Source organism: Eleutherodactylus coqui, chromosome 3, assembly GCF_035609145.1.
Source record: "Eleutherodactylus coqui strain aEleCoq1 chromosome 3, aEleCoq1.hap1, whole genome shotgun sequence".
Classification (NCBI taxonomy): Eukaryota; Metazoa; Chordata; class Amphibia; order Anura; family Eleutherodactylidae; genus Eleutherodactylus; species Eleutherodactylus coqui.
In genome coordinates this window covers 246,921,546-246,940,544 of record NC_089839.1, presented here as the reverse complement: position 1 = coordinate 246,940,544, position 18,999 = coordinate 246,921,546, and the positions used below count along the sequence as shown (strand labels likewise).

The 18,999-nt window shown below is 42.8% G+C and overlaps 1 protein-coding gene across 2 annotated transcripts in view; it reads left to right on the top strand.

The window, feature by feature from the left end:
* The window catches only part of VAV3 (vav guanine nucleotide exchange factor 3), a 200,584-nt gene that overhangs the window by 142,148 nt on the left and 39,437 nt on the right, over positions 1 to 18,999 (top strand). For both annotated transcript variants that reach the window (XM_066597225.1, XM_066597224.1), the window contains exons 15-18: positions 1,370 to 1,479; positions 13,633 to 13,734; positions 13,898 to 13,989; positions 16,550 to 16,572. In XM_066597225.1, the coding sequence (XP_066453322.1) occupies positions 1,370 to 1,479; positions 13,633 to 13,734; positions 13,898 to 13,989; positions 16,550 to 16,572 (327 nt within the window). The remainder of the gene's footprint in view (positions 1 to 1,369; positions 1,480 to 13,632; positions 13,735 to 13,897; positions 13,990 to 16,549; positions 16,573 to 18,999) is intronic.

Below are 18,999 nucleotides of genomic sequence, written 5' to 3'. Positions count from 1 at the left end.
CACGAGTGTGTGCTGTACATAGGTGTGCACAAAACTGCGCACCCACGTACGTGCACAAACACGCGCAAATGCAGGTCCGTGCAGCATTGTTTTCAATGGGGCCGCAGCTGCTGCCAGCAGCCCCATTGAATGCAATAGGATGCCGGCAACCTCTGCAGTGATTTTCGGGGAGGGGCTTTAAATATAAGCCCTTCCCTGAAAATCATTGTTAAAAATAAAAAAATATATATACTTACCTCTCTGCAGCTGCTGGGGCTCAGCCGCATCCAGCCCGGTTTTCTCCCTGCACTGCTCTGACTCTGTTCCAACAGGTGAGGATTTAAAATCCCCACCTGATGAAAGGTCTGTATCTTATTGGCTGAGCGCTCAGCCAATTAGATACAGCCCTCAGACATTCATTGAATGACAGCTAAATACTGCCTGTGATTAGAATTCTATGAATGGCCAAGAGCTGCCTGTGATCACTGGCAGCACTTAGCTGTTATTCAATGAATGGTTCTAATAGGCAGGCAGTTTTGTGCGCACAATTGTACGCACATGAACACGCTCGTGTGAATCTACCCTCAGACAGTGTTTTACACCAGTGTTCAGGACTAGTGTTGAGCGAGACAAACCAGTAGAATCCTGTTTTGGGTAGAACTTTGCTAAAAACTCAGTTTGGTAAAGGTTCAATTCATCAGGAATCCAAAGTTCGCCCCAAAATGGGTTTCTACTGGTTCAACCGGTCAACACTAGAGATCAGATTACTTTTTTTTGTTTTTCACTGAAAAGCCTTAGTAGTAAAACGCTTTTAAAAAATTGTTTATATAAAGAAAAAAAAATAGACGTTAGACAGATGGAAACATAAAGCGTGACGTTTCAATGCATTTCCCATTGACTGTACTGGTAAAAAAAAATCTGTACATGTCGAATATACTTTTTTGTGGGGCAGAAAAGTGTGAAATGCCACAAAAAGGAGCATAAACATAAGAGAGATCAAACGTAGTCAGAAGTTTACAGTTTTGAACTCCATTTGACCAATAGTCTTTGGGCAGACCAAGCAATATGTTTTTGAATATGGTTATCTCTTGTAGCAAAACACATGTGCCTGGCAGATGGCTACCAAGTGGTATAAATGGCCCCTAAGCCCACCAGGAATTAAAGCTCCCTTCAGCTCATCTTCTGTGATGGAGAACATTAGAAAATGGACCACAAATGTTTCTGTTATAATTCTACTAGATTGTACGAGCAACATACAAAAAAAGTTTTCAAAAAGTTTTTCACGAGTTTTCCCAAACTAACAGAACGTATCCCTGTACTGTAGATGAGCTCATTTCTCAGTGTTCACTGCTCCTTTAAGCTGATATTATGATATTTGTATTTTTCGCAGTGGTCATATGGATTCTATCTCACACATGTTCAGGGGCAGAACGGCTTTGAAATCTACTGCAAGACCAGAGATTTAAAGAAGAAGTTACTGGAACAATTTGCCATGGCCTTGTAAGACTGTAGAGTATACAGTATATGATTTCCTAGTTCGTTTTAAGCAATCGATTTATTGATTTATTTTGCTATGTGAGATATAAGCTTAAGTTGTTCGATCAAACCAGATAGAACTGTACCTCATTTCCCTGAAAATAAGACCCTGTCTTATAATAATTTTCACCCCAAAAGAGGCACTAGGTCTTATTTTTGGGGGATGTCTTATACTTACCTAGCAGGTTTAGTCTAGGTCCCTCCCGCTGCTCCCCAGAGCTACGACATGCTTCTTGTAGTCCTCGGCTGCCCACAGAAGATAACTTCCTGGTTAAGGGATTCATAAATCCCGCCTCCAGGAAGCGATGGCTCTGTTTGGTTCTTGAGCGCTGCTTAGCCAAGCAATGCAGCGCTCAATGAACCAATGTGATGGCTGTAATTGTTTCTTTGAGCGCTGCTCAGTCAATCAATGCAGCGCTCGATGAACCAATCACAACCATCAGCTAGCTCTTATTTTTGGGGTAGGGCTTATATTTCAAGACTCCCAGAAAATCCTAAAAAAATTGGGGTAGGGCTTACTTTCCGGGTAGGTCTTATTTTTGGGGAAACGGGGTAGCAACTATGAGAAAGAGACTGAGCTTTACTAGAAATAGGATGAAGAATACGTATAATTTAAAAATGTACATGGCTGCCCAAGCCGAAAAGAGACTCTTAAGAAGCAATGTGCATTTCCACACAAAAAGTCTCCATTGAAGTCAATGGGATGCACAAATACGCGCTACGAGATGTGTGATACGCTACATAATTGTGCAGGAAAAGAACACATCTTGAACTCATTAGACTGTTTTTTTGCTTGCACAAATATACGTCGATGCTCATTCAAAAGAGCAACACTGGTTCTGCAAATATGTGGTGCTTCTGCGCACGCAAACACGCATACGCTCGTGTGAAGCCCCATCTCATTTTTTTTTGTGCTCACATTTGGACGTGTGACATTTTGGTACAAGACCAGGCGGAGTCATTTACTCTTTGTAATAGACCTCTAGTCCTGCTATTGGGGGTGGGAGAAGGGTGTACCAGTAATATCTCTCTATGATGCTGCGTGCAAACAAGTGTTGTCCAGCTTCATTTATTCTATAATGAAAGGGTAGGGATCTTTCACACAGGATGGAATATTCGCAACTAAAGGAGCTCAAAATCGCAGGAACGAAGAATACCGGTTTTCTCTGAAAATAAGACCGTGTCTTATATTAATTTTTGTTCAAAAAGGTTTAACTTTTTTACACGTATAGCTGCCTGGACACTATTTAAATTGACTTTTTTTAATTAACTGTTAGTAGGGCTTAATTTTGGAGTAGGGCTTATATTTCAAGCATCCTCAAAAAGCCTTAAAAATCATTTTGTATCCTCAAAAATTCTGGAAAATCATGCTATGTCTTATTTTCAGGGTATGTCTTATTTTCAGGGAAACAGGGTAGTCTCGGCTATTCTTCGTGACTTTTCACGACTGGCTGTGGCGTCTTGCAGAGAACTGACACCACAGCCATGAAATCACTTGGTCGGCAAAACCAATGTTACCACTTCAAATGCCTCACCAGAGGCACCTCTCATTGGTTAACAGCGCTAGCTGCTGTTAAACTCCCTTCTCCTTCCTTTTTTGCCTGGCTCCCATAGATTCCCATAGGAGTCTATGGAGCCTCGAGTGTTTAGCCATCAAAAGATAGTGCAAGACCTATCTTTTGATGCAATAGAAATTTCGGCGTTAAAATAACGCGCCTATGTTTAGATGTGTCATTTTATTTAGACGCGTCAAAAAATCATTTGCCTTAAGGCACCCACAGGAAACCATTGGCTCTAATAGACGTGATTTTTTGATGCACCTACATCGTGTCAAGATGCCGCCTATGTAAGAGAGCCTAAGCAGTGCGGATTGTGGTGCGGATTCAGGGAGAGCATATTCCACGACGCTGTTGTGGAATCCTCCGTCCGGCGTAAATGTAGATTTTAAATCTTCTTGTGCTCCAGTTTCTCACTATTTTAAGATATCTGCTTGCTGTAAGGCTACATTCACAGGATGCTTGGCCCGATATCGTGCTTGACAACAGCCGGTTCACACGCGGTTGCGAGGCATTTTTCATTCACAACTCCATTTTTTTGAGTCGACTTATTCAGCGTGTTCAAGCTTTTGGCGTTTCCTCGGAACATCTTGCCAATTGTTTTCCATGGTACCTTTAGGCCCCCTGTCTACGGGCGTGAACATGAGCCGCCGCTTGGGAGCAGGAGCCGGCAGACGAATCTCCGCCGGTCAGCCTATCTGACAGATTAGCTGACCGCAGAGATTCGCGGCAATTCGCAGCATGCTGCGAATTGCTGGCCGCAGGCAGAGAATTGCAACGCTTCTCCACTCGTGGACACGGGGCTGGCGCTTTCCACAGCAACGCCAGACTGCGTGATTCGCCGTTCATTTACCGCCGGCAAAATCACGTCCGTGGACAGGGGGCCTAAAAGACATCACATGGCAATCACATCCCGTGCATCCGAGTGTGATGTTTCCCATTTAAATCAACGGGAAACCCTTGGATCCCCTGATGCACATGAAACTTATGTCTGTTGATCACAACTTCACAGAAGTGATACGAGGCTTTTGAATGAAAAACGTCTTGCATCCGTGAGAAAAGGGCACGTTGGCAAGACCGATATTGGAACGGGTTTCTCTGTCTGATATCACACTCGCCCGTGGGAATGTAGCCTAAGGCTGACTTCACATGAGTGACCGCGATATGGGGCGCATGCACCTAGCACATGGTGCGATACGAGATCTGGCAGAAAGATAGAACGTGCCGCAATTTATTTCCCGCATTGCGGTGTCATGCAGGAAAATATCGCTCATGTGTATGACCCCATTCAGAAGAAGAATGGGGTTCATATTTGTGCGTCTTACAATGCACAAATCTTGCGCAATTTTCTCGCCCGTATGAAGGCAGCCTTAAGTTAATTACGCCGAAAAACCTGACTGCTTGGATTGTGGCGCAGATTTTATCCACGATGTGTGAACTTACCCTAAGTGCATTGAAACATTATTGCTTACATCAAGGCGGTCACATTCAGCTCACAGAGATGCACCGCTTGTTGCTATCGGTTGAACTTGAAGAAGACCGGTTTTCAGCCTCTCTGTAAAGAGGAAGTCTAATCATGTGACTCAGTGACAAGATGAGATTCTGAAAAATGGTGACAAACTAAAACAATATTACAATCTTATTAAAAACATTACAATGTCAGGTTATTCACATACTGGTAAAGTCTCATGGGTGGGGGTCTGACTGCTGGACACCCATTCCCAAGCCTGAGGACAGACAGTGCCAGTATTGCTGGAAGTGGCTGCACATGTATAGGACAGATACTAGGAGACGAAGCAGTGAAGTATCAGAATATTGTTAGTATCAGTATTTAGGAGATTGATTCATGTTGTTACATGGTAAACATTGTTCCAAATCAAATCCCAAATACAATAATTAAACGGAGCTTTGCTTTAAAGGCTATGGACACCTTCAGGGGCATTTTTAATAAAAGTTGACCTTTAAATTTAGTCATAAATCAGCTTAGATGTTCATTCAGGAGAGGACAGAGCGGCTGAAGCCTGAGCCCTCAGACAAGCTTATTGATGGATTTGCTAACAGCTTTCTGCAGCTTGCTACATACGGTGATATACAGAAGCTGCAGAAGGCTGCAACATCTTATATATAAAACACAAAAACAGTCTGTTTTGTGCCGTATACAAATCCACAGCTCTGTCCGATTTGAGTGTAATTTAACACGAGTGTTCTTCAGCACCCGGCGGCGAATACTGGTGTGATTTAAAAATCAAAAACTTGCCAACTTCCTCTGTAATTTTTGTAGCAACCAATCACAGCTCAGCTTTCATTCCTTATACTACTGAGGAAAAATGAGAGCTGCGCTGTGATTGGTTTTCAGCCACAAATTCATACAGTTAAATAAAATAAAAAGAAATTCCCTCAAAGATGCCCATAGCCGTTAGGGCTTCTTCACACGGGTGTGATTTTGTCCCATTATGCGGCTGTGATAATCAGGACAAAATCATTGATTTCACTGGTTTTGTTTTCCTTAGTGGTATTCTCACCCGTTAATAGTATGGGCAAGAAAAGATAGGACTTGCCCGACCTCTCCCGCATGTAGTATTAACTATGTGCAGAAAAGGTAGGGCACAGCATGGAGTTTAGGACAATTACTCGATCGAGCATCGCTTTTTTCGAGTAAGTGCCTAATCGGGCGAAAAGATTCGGGGGCGCCTCTGCCGCCCCCCGAACCTTTCGCCCGAGTAGGCAGTTACTCGAAAAAAGCGATGCTCGATCAAGTAATTGTCCTAAACGAGCACGTTCGCTCATCTCTACTAAGGACACCAAAATCATCCACCAAAGGTCACGCTAAAGGGTCAAATTGTGGTGCAAGAAAGAGCCTGTAGGCTTTTATATATTAGATAAGCGTATTTTGCACGCGCATTTCAGTTGCGCAAAAAAATATGCCGCATGCTCTATTTGCACATATTGATCTAATTACACTAATTGCCCATTAAATAAATGAGAGCATGGTTATGTGCTTTTTTGGTGAATACAACTGTGTACGATTTGCGAGCGCAAAAAGTTCAATAAAATACGCTCATGCATGCGCAAACACGCATTGTCTATGGTGCAAATGCATGCATAAATGTGCTTGTGCCCATGTGACACCGGCCTTACCCTACTGGAATGGGGATCATGGAGGTGGGCAGATTGGAAAGCATCCTGACTTCCGTCGGCTTACCTCTCACCGTCACTTAGTTAACCCATGAAGACCTCGCCTCTTCATCTCTCTTCTATTATTCCTTCATACAGCGGATACAATATTCCCCTGACAATAATACAAATATCCGCTATGATCACTCAGCTTAAATGTATCTTACTGGCATATCTTCAGCGATTGCTATCATCCGAGCGCTCGCTCACATTCAGACTATTTTTTACAACAGAATGAATGCATCTGTGTAGAAAAAACCCATCTCATGAATAAAATAATGGTTCTGTTAGGGGGAGACGTGTAGTGAATGTTATACGTGTGTAGACGCGCTGTTTGTCTGACAGGATCCTTTAATGAATTCCACCAGATGCGTAGTCAAAGAATCTCTTCAATTTCACCAGGGTCATTTTCTCTTCGTATCTAGAGAAACCGTCTACAAGTCTAGTCATATGAAGTTGTATGCGCAACGCTAGTCAGAATTCCATTGGTGTCTCCAACTCCTACTAGAGCTTCTAGGGGCTTAAAGGCATTGTACAGGGTTAGAAAAATATGGTTGCTGTCTTCCAGCAACAGCGCCATGCCTTTCCGCAGGTTGTTAGCAGTATTGCAGCTCTGCTTCTCCTACTTCAAAGGAGTGGAGCTGCAATACCAGACACAACCAGACTATCAGAGAAATTAGTGCAGCTTCCGCTGATGCATTTAGTTCTCAGGACGTACAATTGCATCTCAGCCGAAGACTGCTTTCACACGAATGCAATATGGGTACATTTTTGCAGTATTACGAACAAGTGTCACAGTCTGACGGCAGATCTACTAATCCGAACTCGCAGCATCATAGATCCCTGTGATGCTCTAAATTTGCTTCAACAGACCCGTGATTGGGCCATGACAATCATCCGCAATATGGGTGCAAAACTTTTCTCGAATTATGCTTCTGTGATAGTGGCCAAATGGCTAGTTTTATCGCTACTGAGGTTGGAGGAGAGTAAAAAAAAATCACATTATCCCCTAAGGCTGATTTCACATCTGTGTCACTCCAGTGCCGAATATGCACCATTTAGATGCAGGTTTGGCCACCGCGGATGTACCGCAAGGTTTCTTTTGCGGAATGCCGACAGCCATTACTCTGGGTGTGAAGGCAGCCGTGATGTCATTCATCAAGATCCATAACTATTTTCTCTCGTCACCCCTGGCCTCTGCTGTACGGCATATCAGCTCTAGATATGTTTCAGCTAAATGACACAATATCACCAAAAATTTAGTTAAGTTACGAAAATTAGTCTTTAATAAGCCAACAAACTGTTTTATATGATGGAAATAGTAATAAATGTTACTATTGAGTCAAAAACCGAACTGCCGCATCTAAGGGATGATTTCTGGCAAGGAAGTAGCAGCCCATATCCCAGCGTACCAGAGGCGCCGCACGGATTATTAATAAAACACAATGTATATATTGCTTTTTGAGGAAGCATATGTGCAAAATATATTGCTTCTTGTTAACCAGGAGACTTTCAGTTGTGGCCTTAAGATAATGTTTTCGGTGTGTCCTGCATTTATTAAAGGGAAGTGGGAGTGCCCAAAAATGTATAAAAAAAAACACAAAGCAAAGAAATCTCATAGTAATAAGAAATTTGGTGTCTTAAAGAGGCAACGTTACATCTAACATCTGCAAATGAAGGTAATACTCACTAACCCTCATTAGCCAACAGCTGACAGAAAATACAAATACTGTATAATTAAATGAAATAGTCCGCCCACAGTCATTGGCAAGAGACATCACAACAAAGGATTCAGATAAAGAAACAGTAAACACAGGGGCTGGACAAAAATATGGAAACGCTTAATGAAATGCATGGGATTTAAATCATTAGCACTGAGCTGCCCTTTTGATCCTTGCTTGGCTGAGAGCTTTCCCACCAAATTTGGTGGTTTTGGGAGCCAGCTGGTAACAGCAGCTGAGTGGCTCAAGCCCCTGACCAATGGAACCTTCTTGTTCTGTGCCATATTACCTCCACATGAGTTACGTTGGATTATAAATCATATTTCAATAAGACATGTAGAGACCGACTTTAAGGCATGCATTTCATATGGTGTATATTTTGTCCACCCCCTCTGCTACATGCGGGCCACACACACACAGCTTTGCTACATCCACACATCACACATGGCTCTGCTACATGTGCGCATCACACACACACTCAGCTCTGCTACATGCGCACGTCACACACACAGAGGTCTGCTACATGCACTCAGCACACACAGAGGTCAACTACATGTGCGCATCACACACACATGCAGAGCTCTGCTACATGCGCATGTTATACAAACACAAAGCTCAGTTACATGCGTGAGTCACACACAGAGCTATGCTACATGCGCGCATCACACACGGCTCTGCTACATGTGCGCGTTTCACACACAGCTCTGCTACAAGTGCATGCCACACACATACAGAGCTCTGCTACCTGCATGTGTCACACACACAGAGCTCTGCTATATGTGCATGTCACACACACAGAGCATTCATCACACACACAGTTCCGCTGCACGCGTGCGTCACACACACAGAGCATTCATCACACACACAGCTCCGCTGCACGCGCGCGTCACACACACAGAGCTCTGCTACATGTTCTCATTACACACACAGCTCTGCTACATACATTCTTCATCCCATACAACAGGGATCACAGCTGAGAGCAGAGTCCTGGACACACTGATCACCCCCTGGTCATGTGACCCTGGCCTCCTTCCACACAGGTGACTGATCACATGATGGTGACATCATCACATGTCCTGTAAGCACATGGCTGCTATCTGACTCTGCAGGTTTTTAATAAAGTGAAGAACTTTTGATGACGTCACCATCATGTGATCAGGGGTGGAGGTCAGAGCCCAGGCGACTGATCACATGACTGTGGCTGGTCCTGTAAGCACATGGCTGCTGTCAGGCTCTGCATGTTTTATGCTTTAGGACCTGTGATGACATCACCGTCATGTGATCAGCAGTGGAGCATGTAAGTCACTCACTCACAGACAAGTGGTCCTTAGTACTTTGATGAGATTATAAAAAAAAAGTTATAACCCTATTGCACACTCCCCTTGCACTCTCCCTGTGCAAACAGACAGTGCATAGGCGAGCAGAATAGCAGTAGGAGGGATGTTTTTTTTTCTGTGCCCAGTTCACTAGGATCAATTAATTGGCTTATGTAAACACAGGCATGAAAATTTAAGGGCAAGTCAAGTACTAACTCCATTATTTGGGCCTGACGAACTGGGCTCAGTTACTTGACCAATGCCAAATAGGCCTTTCTGTCCTTTCTGTCCTGCCTATCAAGAGCTTGTGAGATAGAGTCCATGTAATATCATCACACAGGAATTATACTGATTGAAAAACAGACTCCTTGAGAGAACATAAAGCCAAGTAATTCCCAAGGGGGCAGAATGACATCACATGACCACCTGAAGTGAAAAACTCCAGAACTTTTTAGATAGAAAGAACTAACCAAGGTAACACTAGCTACTTGTATATACACCGGAGAGATAGCTACATAATGAATGAATAAAACAATCACCATAGCGGCTCTTTAATTTGCCATTTACCTAAATCAGTAGAAGTGTTGGTCAGTGCCCGTCTGTAGGCAGCTTCCGTGCTACATGCCCAAACTACAGCACGGCTGCCGAGGCTTCTATCCATCTCCAGCTGCATGCTGGAAGAGGCCAAAAATGTCTGTGCTTGTAGTAAAAGATACAGATCGGGGCTTGCATTCCGCTTCTAGGTTTGATAAATGATTATATTGTGCTTTTCCCCTCATTACAATTGCTGTTTCGCCTTCTTATCTGCTCAGTTTATCATTACGACACAAAAACCTGTTTCTAGTATCTTTACATTGTGTAGACACAAGATAGACCTCTGTACATGGGTAGAGCGAGGTGTCGGGAGAGGAAGAGGTTAAAAGTGAATTACTTTGCAGGGAAATGCAGCCACCGCTTTATCTGTCCCCACTTCCTCCTGTCTGCTTACATTCTTGCTTTGTCCTTTATCTCAGTATTTTTCAGAGTGACACTTTGCTATTTAGAAGGCAGGTGGTGACATTTCCCTTTCCATGTATCAGATATATAATTCATCCGGAGACCCAAGTTTCCTTGTTGATGGAATGATTTCATGGACACAGTGTTGTCAGCGGCTATGGACTTTGTGTTAGGGCGGCCTCACACGTTGCATTTTGCTCAACACATTGTGTTTTTGCAGTATTCTTACCTGGCATTCTTCTTTGCATTCTCTTGGATATCAGCAGAGCAATATTAAATGTACTACATATATTGCGTTTCATGGATCTGTTTTAAGGATCTGCCTTTTTAAAGCCTGCCTCAGTTGTTCTTCTCGCATCCATTGGCATCCATTGTTTTTTTTCCCTGCATGAAAAAAATACACCTATAAGCAGGGGCGTAGCTAAATGTTCATGGGCCCGATGCAAAAGTTTACCCCCCCCCCCCCAAACTTCTCTTAGCCCCTTTAAGTATGTATTGTATTTTTTTATTACTTTTTTATGCATTTTTCAGATTAATAATTGTGTGATTCAAAGAGGATTGTGTGAATCATGATCGTTAATGTGACTTATGGCAGTTAAAAAAAAAAAGCAGGTTTTTACCCAATTTTGCAATCCCTGAAAAAATGCTAGCAAAAGGCTGCATGAAGGAAGCCTGTGGCAACAAGCCAAAACCAATGTACGTACAGGCTTTCCATCCAGTTCAGGGCTCGTTCCCATGAACGTATATCGGTCGTCTGTTTTTACGGCCGGCTGATATATACGCTGTGATCTGATACATTGGATTCCAATGCATAAGATCACATGGCTGTATTACTAAGACGTAAAAGCGCCTGGGCCAGGCTAATATAGTGCCGGGCGTTTTTACGTCGGGCCCAAAAGATAGTCCTGGGACTATCTTTTGGGCTGGAATATGTCAGCCGCTGCATGGGCTCCTATGGGAGTGGCCAGACGTGGGAGGGAGTTTAGCAGCGTGACTGCTAAACTCCCTTCCTCTGCTCTCCTCCCCTGTGCAGGCTCACCTCTCCTTTCCTCCCTGCTCGTTCTTTGCAATGGGAAGGGGCGGGGATGGAGCTAAGCGCCGGACCATCCCGTCTCCTGCCATTGCTGGCTGCGGACTAGCGGTGGGATGTGGGCGGAGCTATGCCCCTCCCCCCTCCCCCCGCCCCTTGCCCATAGCCATCAATGGGAGGAAGTGGGACGGGACAGCACTTAGCTCCACCCCCACCCCGCTGCCTCCCATTGCAAAAAACGAGCGGGGAGGAGAGCAGAGGTGAGCCTTCGATGGGGGGCCGGGAGCCCATGCCGTGTGAATGGGCACACAAATGTTAGATTTGTGCCCGTTCATGAGCTTCTACGCCCCAGATGATAGCATATATCGGCTGGCCATGAAAACGCTGGCCGATATACGCTCATGGGAATAATGCCTCAGAATTGTGAAAAAGTTTCTGAGTTGCCATCACAATAAAAATAAAAAGTACAAACTACACTTATGATATGTGCAACTACTTAATGTTTTATTCATAACAGAGTTATGAATAACGGAGGAACGACGCAACACTAATCTAAGAAAAGATGCCCCAGAATTGGTATTCCCTAAAGAACACAGCTAGGAGTGCTGGCAGGGCCTCTTTAGGCCATTTTCAGACAAGCATAGTTTAGCTCCGTATTTGGTCCGTGTTTTAGGGACTGTAATACAAAGAGAATCTAAATCTACATGTATATTCATGTGGTCTTATTTTTCATGGCCATTTTTAAAAAAATGCAGCATGACGAATTTTTTTTCCTTTTTCGACTTCATATTGCTAAAATATACAAAGGCCATGACGTGGGTGAAATGCCATCTGTAACATTCATCTGAAACTGGCCAGTGGCCAAATCTGAACTTAAATGGTGCGGATTTTGCTGCGAATTTTGTTGCAGATCCGCTCCAGTCTCGAACCTCTCCCTAGAAGCCCCTACTCTGCACATTAACAGGAAAGGGAAGAAAGAGACACAGTCACTAACCTATATGTTACATGTCCCCTTAACTAAAGCACTCACATTAAGTACAAAAGGAAGATGTATCTGGATAAAGAACAAAAAATTGTGTGGTGTAGAGTGCTAAGGCAGCAGAAATGCAGTCCTAAGCTCTTGCTCACGACCTGAAGGTTACGAGTTCAATCCTGGCTTGGTTCAGGTAGCCGGCTCAACGTTGACTCCGCCTTCCATCCTTCCGAGGTCGGTAAAATGAGTACACAGCTTTGTGAGTGGCAATAAATCAAATTACTTGAAAGCACTGCGCAATAAGTTGGCGCGTGCTATACAACTAACAAGTTTTTTACCCAAAAAAGAGGAAAAAAGAAAGATAAAGGGCAATACCAATGCTAATATAAATAATAATAATTGTGTGCCCAATAGACAACTCATTCCAAGAAGGATAAATCTGAAAGCCAAATACCAAATAATGGTCAAAACGAAAAAAAAAAGCTCCAAGATGATATCAAAGGAAAAAGAAAAAGAAAAAAAGATTTCTTACATGTTTTCTGGCCATCATTGGGTTCATCGGGGAACTAGAAGGGGCAATACCACAAGAGCCAGGCTGAGAAGGTCACACAAGCTGAAATGTCCAAAAATGACACCTCAAATAAACCCTCTCAACATCCTTCTGGACTTTCCACACGGAACTGACTATTTCCACATGGGATTTGCCGGGGCGGTAATCCGCACTAAAATATGCTGTCTAAATGCAGATTTTGATGCACAATTACCGGCAGAATTAGCCATTTTTAATTCCACATCTAGACTTGTGATTTGGGTGTTGAATCTTCCGCAGGACGCACACACATTGGTTAAACCAGGGGCGTAACTATAGAGGGTGCTGGCGATGCGGTTGCACCTGGGCCCAGGAGCCTTGGGGGGCCCATAAGGCCTCTCTTCTCCATATAGGGAGCCCAGTATTATGAATAAAGCATTATAGTTGGGGGCCCGGTTCCAGGTTTTGCATTGGGGCCCAGGAGCGTCAAGTTACGCCTCTAGGTTAAACTTAGTATTGAATCAGCCTTTCAAATATACTAAAAAGAGGGGTACGCATCAAATACAATAACCCTTCTAGATAACCTATACAGAGTCATAAGGCTGAATGCCATGTCCAGGCAGATAGGTGCCCTATTGATACATGAAAGGGCACCTAATCAACAGTCTCATCTAATATGGATGGGGCAATTGATAGAGTCATAGTATAAGGGAGGTACTTACCTTTGCATCCATGATACCTGCGTCCATTCTTCAGGTCACCGTGAATTGGTTGCACCCAAGACATGCATTTTTCAGTCAATCTCCCTGTCCTTTCTTCTAGGTCCAACATTCGGCCTGAGTATGCCACTTCTAGTAATCACGACTTTAAGATGCACACATTTGAACGGGTTACATCCTGCAAAGTCTGCCAGATGCTGCTCAGGTAACTCATTTAACATCAGTCCCGATTGCCAATGTCGGGGTAGGTTGTCCTGGACTCAACCGATTGAATGTCACATTTTGCATGTTTGATTTTTGCATACCAAGAAATAACATTCCTACGAAGGTGAAAAGCCATTAACCTTTACGGGGAATTTATCTTTCAGGGGGACATTCTTCCAGGGATATTTTTGTTCCAAGTGTGGGACCGGAGCTCACAAGGAGTGCCTGGGCAGAGTGGATACCTGCGGGCGTGGAGGTATGAAATATTGGCGGTGATTGCGGTGTTTTAATGAGATTGTAAAGCGAGGAAGGAATAATTAAAGTTCATTCGGAGTGTGATGTGTTTTTATTGGAGCACATACACTCTTAAAACTGCCATTTATATGCACAATTAGACTAGCATGTGAGATTCATGGGGACTCTGACCCTCCTTAATTATCATACGAGTATCTAGGGAAACAGTTGGGGATTGCTTTTGATTTTAACCACTAACGTGCCGCTGTAGTGTAGCCGATGCTCCCAATACAATAGTCGTACATTGTATCTTAATGACTTCAGGAGTGATATTAGTCATGTTCATGAGAATGCCGTATTATAGCAGTACCATACTGTAAGTGCTATCGAGACTAACTATTGAAATTTTAAAGATGTTCCTCATTATATATTTATAAACATCTAATGCTACATTATTTGGCTACATTATATTCAGGATTTTACATCAGGACCGTACATATTAATGTATACAATCCAGGCAGACTTACAAGTTAACACTAAATTCACCCTCCCCATGTATATGCTGCAGTGCCCATTGACTTTAATGGCCAAATATATGCTAAAACTTTGTCTCTTTTTATATGTTCAGCTGGAAAACGTTGGCATCCCGTAGCCCAATTTGCATAAAAAAGTAGCGTCAGACACATACAGCTGCATTGGCAGACCGTAACATGTGTCTTCCATAGGTTGAGAACCGCCATTGGTTGTAAACAGTCTTGTTGATGTATGAACGGGGTGCGAATGTAGACCTTAATGTTGCAGATCTGCTGCTATTGTGAAAAAGACAACTTTGTAACTTTTTACACACTAACTCCTTGCAAAATGTAATCCCACTTTACTATATATGTCTCTTATATGTATCTGCAATACAGTTGACTGAATGGGTTCACAATTGTATTGACACACTTGACAGTATTTTAAAGGGTTCTACAGGCAAAATACTGTTGGTGAAGGATCCTCATGATAGGTCATCAATAGTTGATCAACTGGAGTCTGCCACTTGGGATCCTGCTGATCATCTGAGCAGTCACCTTTATACACAGGGGCCAGAGCGAAACCAACTTCTACAACTCCTGTGTAGTGGCCAGCACTTGTAACAGCAGGCTAGGGCCTCATTGAAATCAGTGGGAGCACCGACCACTACACAGGGATCGGAGATAATCTTCACCTCCGACCTCTGGGTGTAGCTGCGTTGACGGCATACATCTGCTCAGATGATTGGCCTGGATCCTGAGCGGCAGACTTCAGCTAATCAATCGTATTTTACCTGGAAAATTCCTTTAAGGCCTCTTTCACGCGAGCCTATGGTTTCCTATGGGTTTTTTCAGATGAACAGTTTTTTGACGCGCCTAAAAAAAATCTCGCATCAAAAGAGATTTCTCTCTGTAAGAAGAATAGGACTTGTTCTATCTTTTGACGGCACAACACCAGCGGCTCCATAGACTCCTATGAGAGACAATGCGAGCCGGCCGGCAAACAGAGGGATAGGGAGTTTAACACTGCGAGGATGAAGGGCATCCCCGTGCGGATGAAAGGACTCCCTTCATCTCCGCAGGGACTCCCTTCATCTCCGCAGGGACTCCCTTCATCTCCGCAGGGACTCCCTTCATCTCCGCAGGGACTCCCTTCATCTCCGCAGGGACTCACTTCATCTCCGCAGGGACTCCCTTCATCCCTGCAGGGATTCCCTTCATTGTTCTGGCGGCCGAGGAATTGGTGTCAGTGCAATGCAAGAAGCCGCAGCCAGTTGGGTATAATTGTGAAAAATAGCTATTCTTCGTTCACACAATTTAACCCTCCGATAGCCATGATTTTTATAGCATTGCTATCAAAGTACTAGAATGACGTTCATGTGAGAGGTCTAACGCAGGCTTGTAGTATGTACTTTAAGACCCCAATAAAAAAAAGAGTAAAATGCTGGAACAGCTATTCCCCATGTATGATGTTACTACAAAGTGTGAATAGGATCTAGATTTTTTTATTGGCATTTTATGTATCGAAACAATAATCTAAAACCCCCCCAAATATATTTCATGCTCTATTATTCTGAAACGAGTAGTGCAACATTCTCGCAGTACTAGATTTGCTCCTTTTTGTAATGCCTTGGAATGACTCTAAGAAATCCATCTGTTATACAATGCCATACTACTAAAATAACATGCTCTGTTCTAGTAGCCATGTGAACAGAGCCCAATATACTAACTGTACTAAGTTACAGTACCTGCCAATGTACTAATTGTAAGGTCTAGTACATCTCTCAAATGGCTATTTAATAAGTTGGTTAATGATCTCCCAATAGAGATATCAAAGTGTAGTATTCATTGTGCCAATGTCATATAATCTGTCATTGTTTTAGACTACTAATGGACTAGAAACCAAACATTCAAAGCCATATTTGTTGAGTGACAACCAAGAGGGCGTCAGGGACTTCCCAGAGCCACCCCTTGTTACATGTGACGTCTACACCCATTTCTGCTACTATGTACAAGCATACTGTGTCCTGCTCTTCCCACTTGTAATGCTGTTCTCTAATTGCCTTCCAGAGTCCGGGACTGTGAAGCCTTGGGTAGGTTAGTTTTTTTCTTCTTTCTGTAATCTGTTAGTTGTATAAAACATCCTTCTGTCATATGCTGCTCGGAGAGAGCAATATCGATGTATATTTTCAGAATCAACATATGCCTTCAAAATGTTGCAAAACGGCAGAATGGTTCGCCATTAGGCAAAGCGATAAGTAACACAGAGTAAAGAAAAAACATTCTCTAAAGTTCTGGTTTAACCCTCTACAAAAAGTTACTGCCAATGCCATGCAATTCCAACTAACAAATGGTTTTCAGTAGCAGACTCCTTAAACTGCATACAGGGTTTTATCATCGCCTTCATCATTCCAATGGAAAGGCATTCATTTTTAGTGATTTATAGGGGTATTGACTAATGAAGCAGAGCTGAATTATTCCATTTGTTGCTTCTTTGAGGCTGCTTTGGAATAAAAACCAAAAACTGGGGGAAAAAAACATCCTATGTTACCGTAGGACAAACCTGTCTGAGTGTACTAAGGCTGTTTAATAAGCAGTCTGTAGAGGAGGTAAGGTATCATGTGCTGGCGGATGGTAAGTCTTAAAAAATAGAAGGCGTTAATATAATGATAAATAGTGTATATCATAAAATAATGGTCATGTTATTACTAAATAAGATGTACACAGGCATGGTAGTACATATATTTCTCATTTAACCATTTGGACTTCCTTGTCTGCTCTGATTATAATATATAACAAAGCAAACAGCACAAACAAAGCACAAACAGTGGTTGACCTTCACATATGGCATATTCGCTGCAGGCGTTCTGCAGCAGAAAACCCATAGCTAATGTGCCGCAAATCCGCAGTGGCAAAATCTGCACCTAAATGGTATAGCTTTTAACCCTTCCATTTCGCATAAATCTGCAGCATAAATAGACATACTACAAATTTGGAATCCGCAGCGTTTTTGCAAAAATGCTGCAAATTCTATATGGAATTCTGTGCTCCACTGGAAGGAGATTTTTTCTAATTTCCCCCACATGGCTTGTGCTGTAAATGCTGCAACATTTTTGCAGTATTTGCTGAATTTCTACAATCCTACAGGGTTAACGATGCCTTCAAATGGTTGTATTCCTAGTTCCCCTGATATCCGTATTTTTTAGCCAAAGTATGGAGTGTATCATATCAGAAATAAGGGTAGGAAAGCCTTTCAAAGCATCAATAGAATTTCTTGACAAAATCAGGAGCAAACTTCAAGAATGGAATGTAGGAAGCTTGTTATCCTTCTGTATTTATTGCCAAAAACATGAGAAGAGCCCAACAAAAGAGGTCGTAGAGGGTTTCTTGCTTTTTCTTTAATTTCATTCACTTCTATATTTGGAACTTGGGCTGAAAATAAGAGAATAAGAATGCATGCTCTATGCTTATATGCTATTAAGGACCCCATCTATGATCCGGAAAGAATGGCTCATCTATGGTGGTCTTGCTACAAAGCCATTAGTAGTCAGATCTGCCTCGATCATATGGTTTTAGGAGTTGTTCAGCCGACACAGTCTTTATAATACATGAGTTTATATAAAGGCTCAGTTTACGCTTGTTTAAGGTGAATATTCTCTGTTTAACAGTTACAGTAGTATAGTGGAATTCATAGAATCATACATTGGTAGAGTTGGAAGGGACCTCCAGGGTCATCTGGTCCAACACCCTCCTCAGTGCAGGATCACTAATTCATCCCAGACAGATATCTGTCCAGCCTTTGTTTGAAGACTTCCATTGAAGGAGAACTCACCACCTCCCGTGGTAACCTGTTCCACTCATTGGTCACCCTCACTGTCAGAAAGTTTTTCTATGATTAAGATCTCTTGGTCAATATGGAGGTTAGTTGCAAAGAGCATCTCTAATTCTGGAGGACCCATCCTGTCCTGCATTACATAGATGACCCATTGATTTCCTCTGTAGTGGTGCCGCAGGAAACTTAAACACAGCTTCAGATTTCTTCACAGATTACAGCATGGGTCTTTGTATTGTGACTCTTTCTGAGCAACTTATTGTCAAGGAATCTTCTAACAAGGAGTGATTATTCAAAGCGGACATCTCTTTTTAGTATTGGTCAGAAACTGCAATAGTCAGCTGCTTCGCCGTCATGTAACCTGCCACTTGGGTGCCTTACCTGCAACTCGCTTAAGCTACACAAAATATTTGGACTGAGAGTTCATTACATTTCAAGAAAATATTGTTTTATCCTAAATATTGCACCATATTCATCTGCAGATGATGATACTATTGGACACTGCAGCAAAAAACATCAAGCAGGCTGTCCTACTACGTTGGTGGTATTGGAAGCATGTCTATGCCTAGCATCAACAGATATTTTGTCCTTACCTATGTTTTGAAGCCCACAGAGAAAGGCATTGAGAGATGCATGTGCCCTCTGACTCGCAAGTTGAGCATGAATGAACTACATTATCATATTTGGA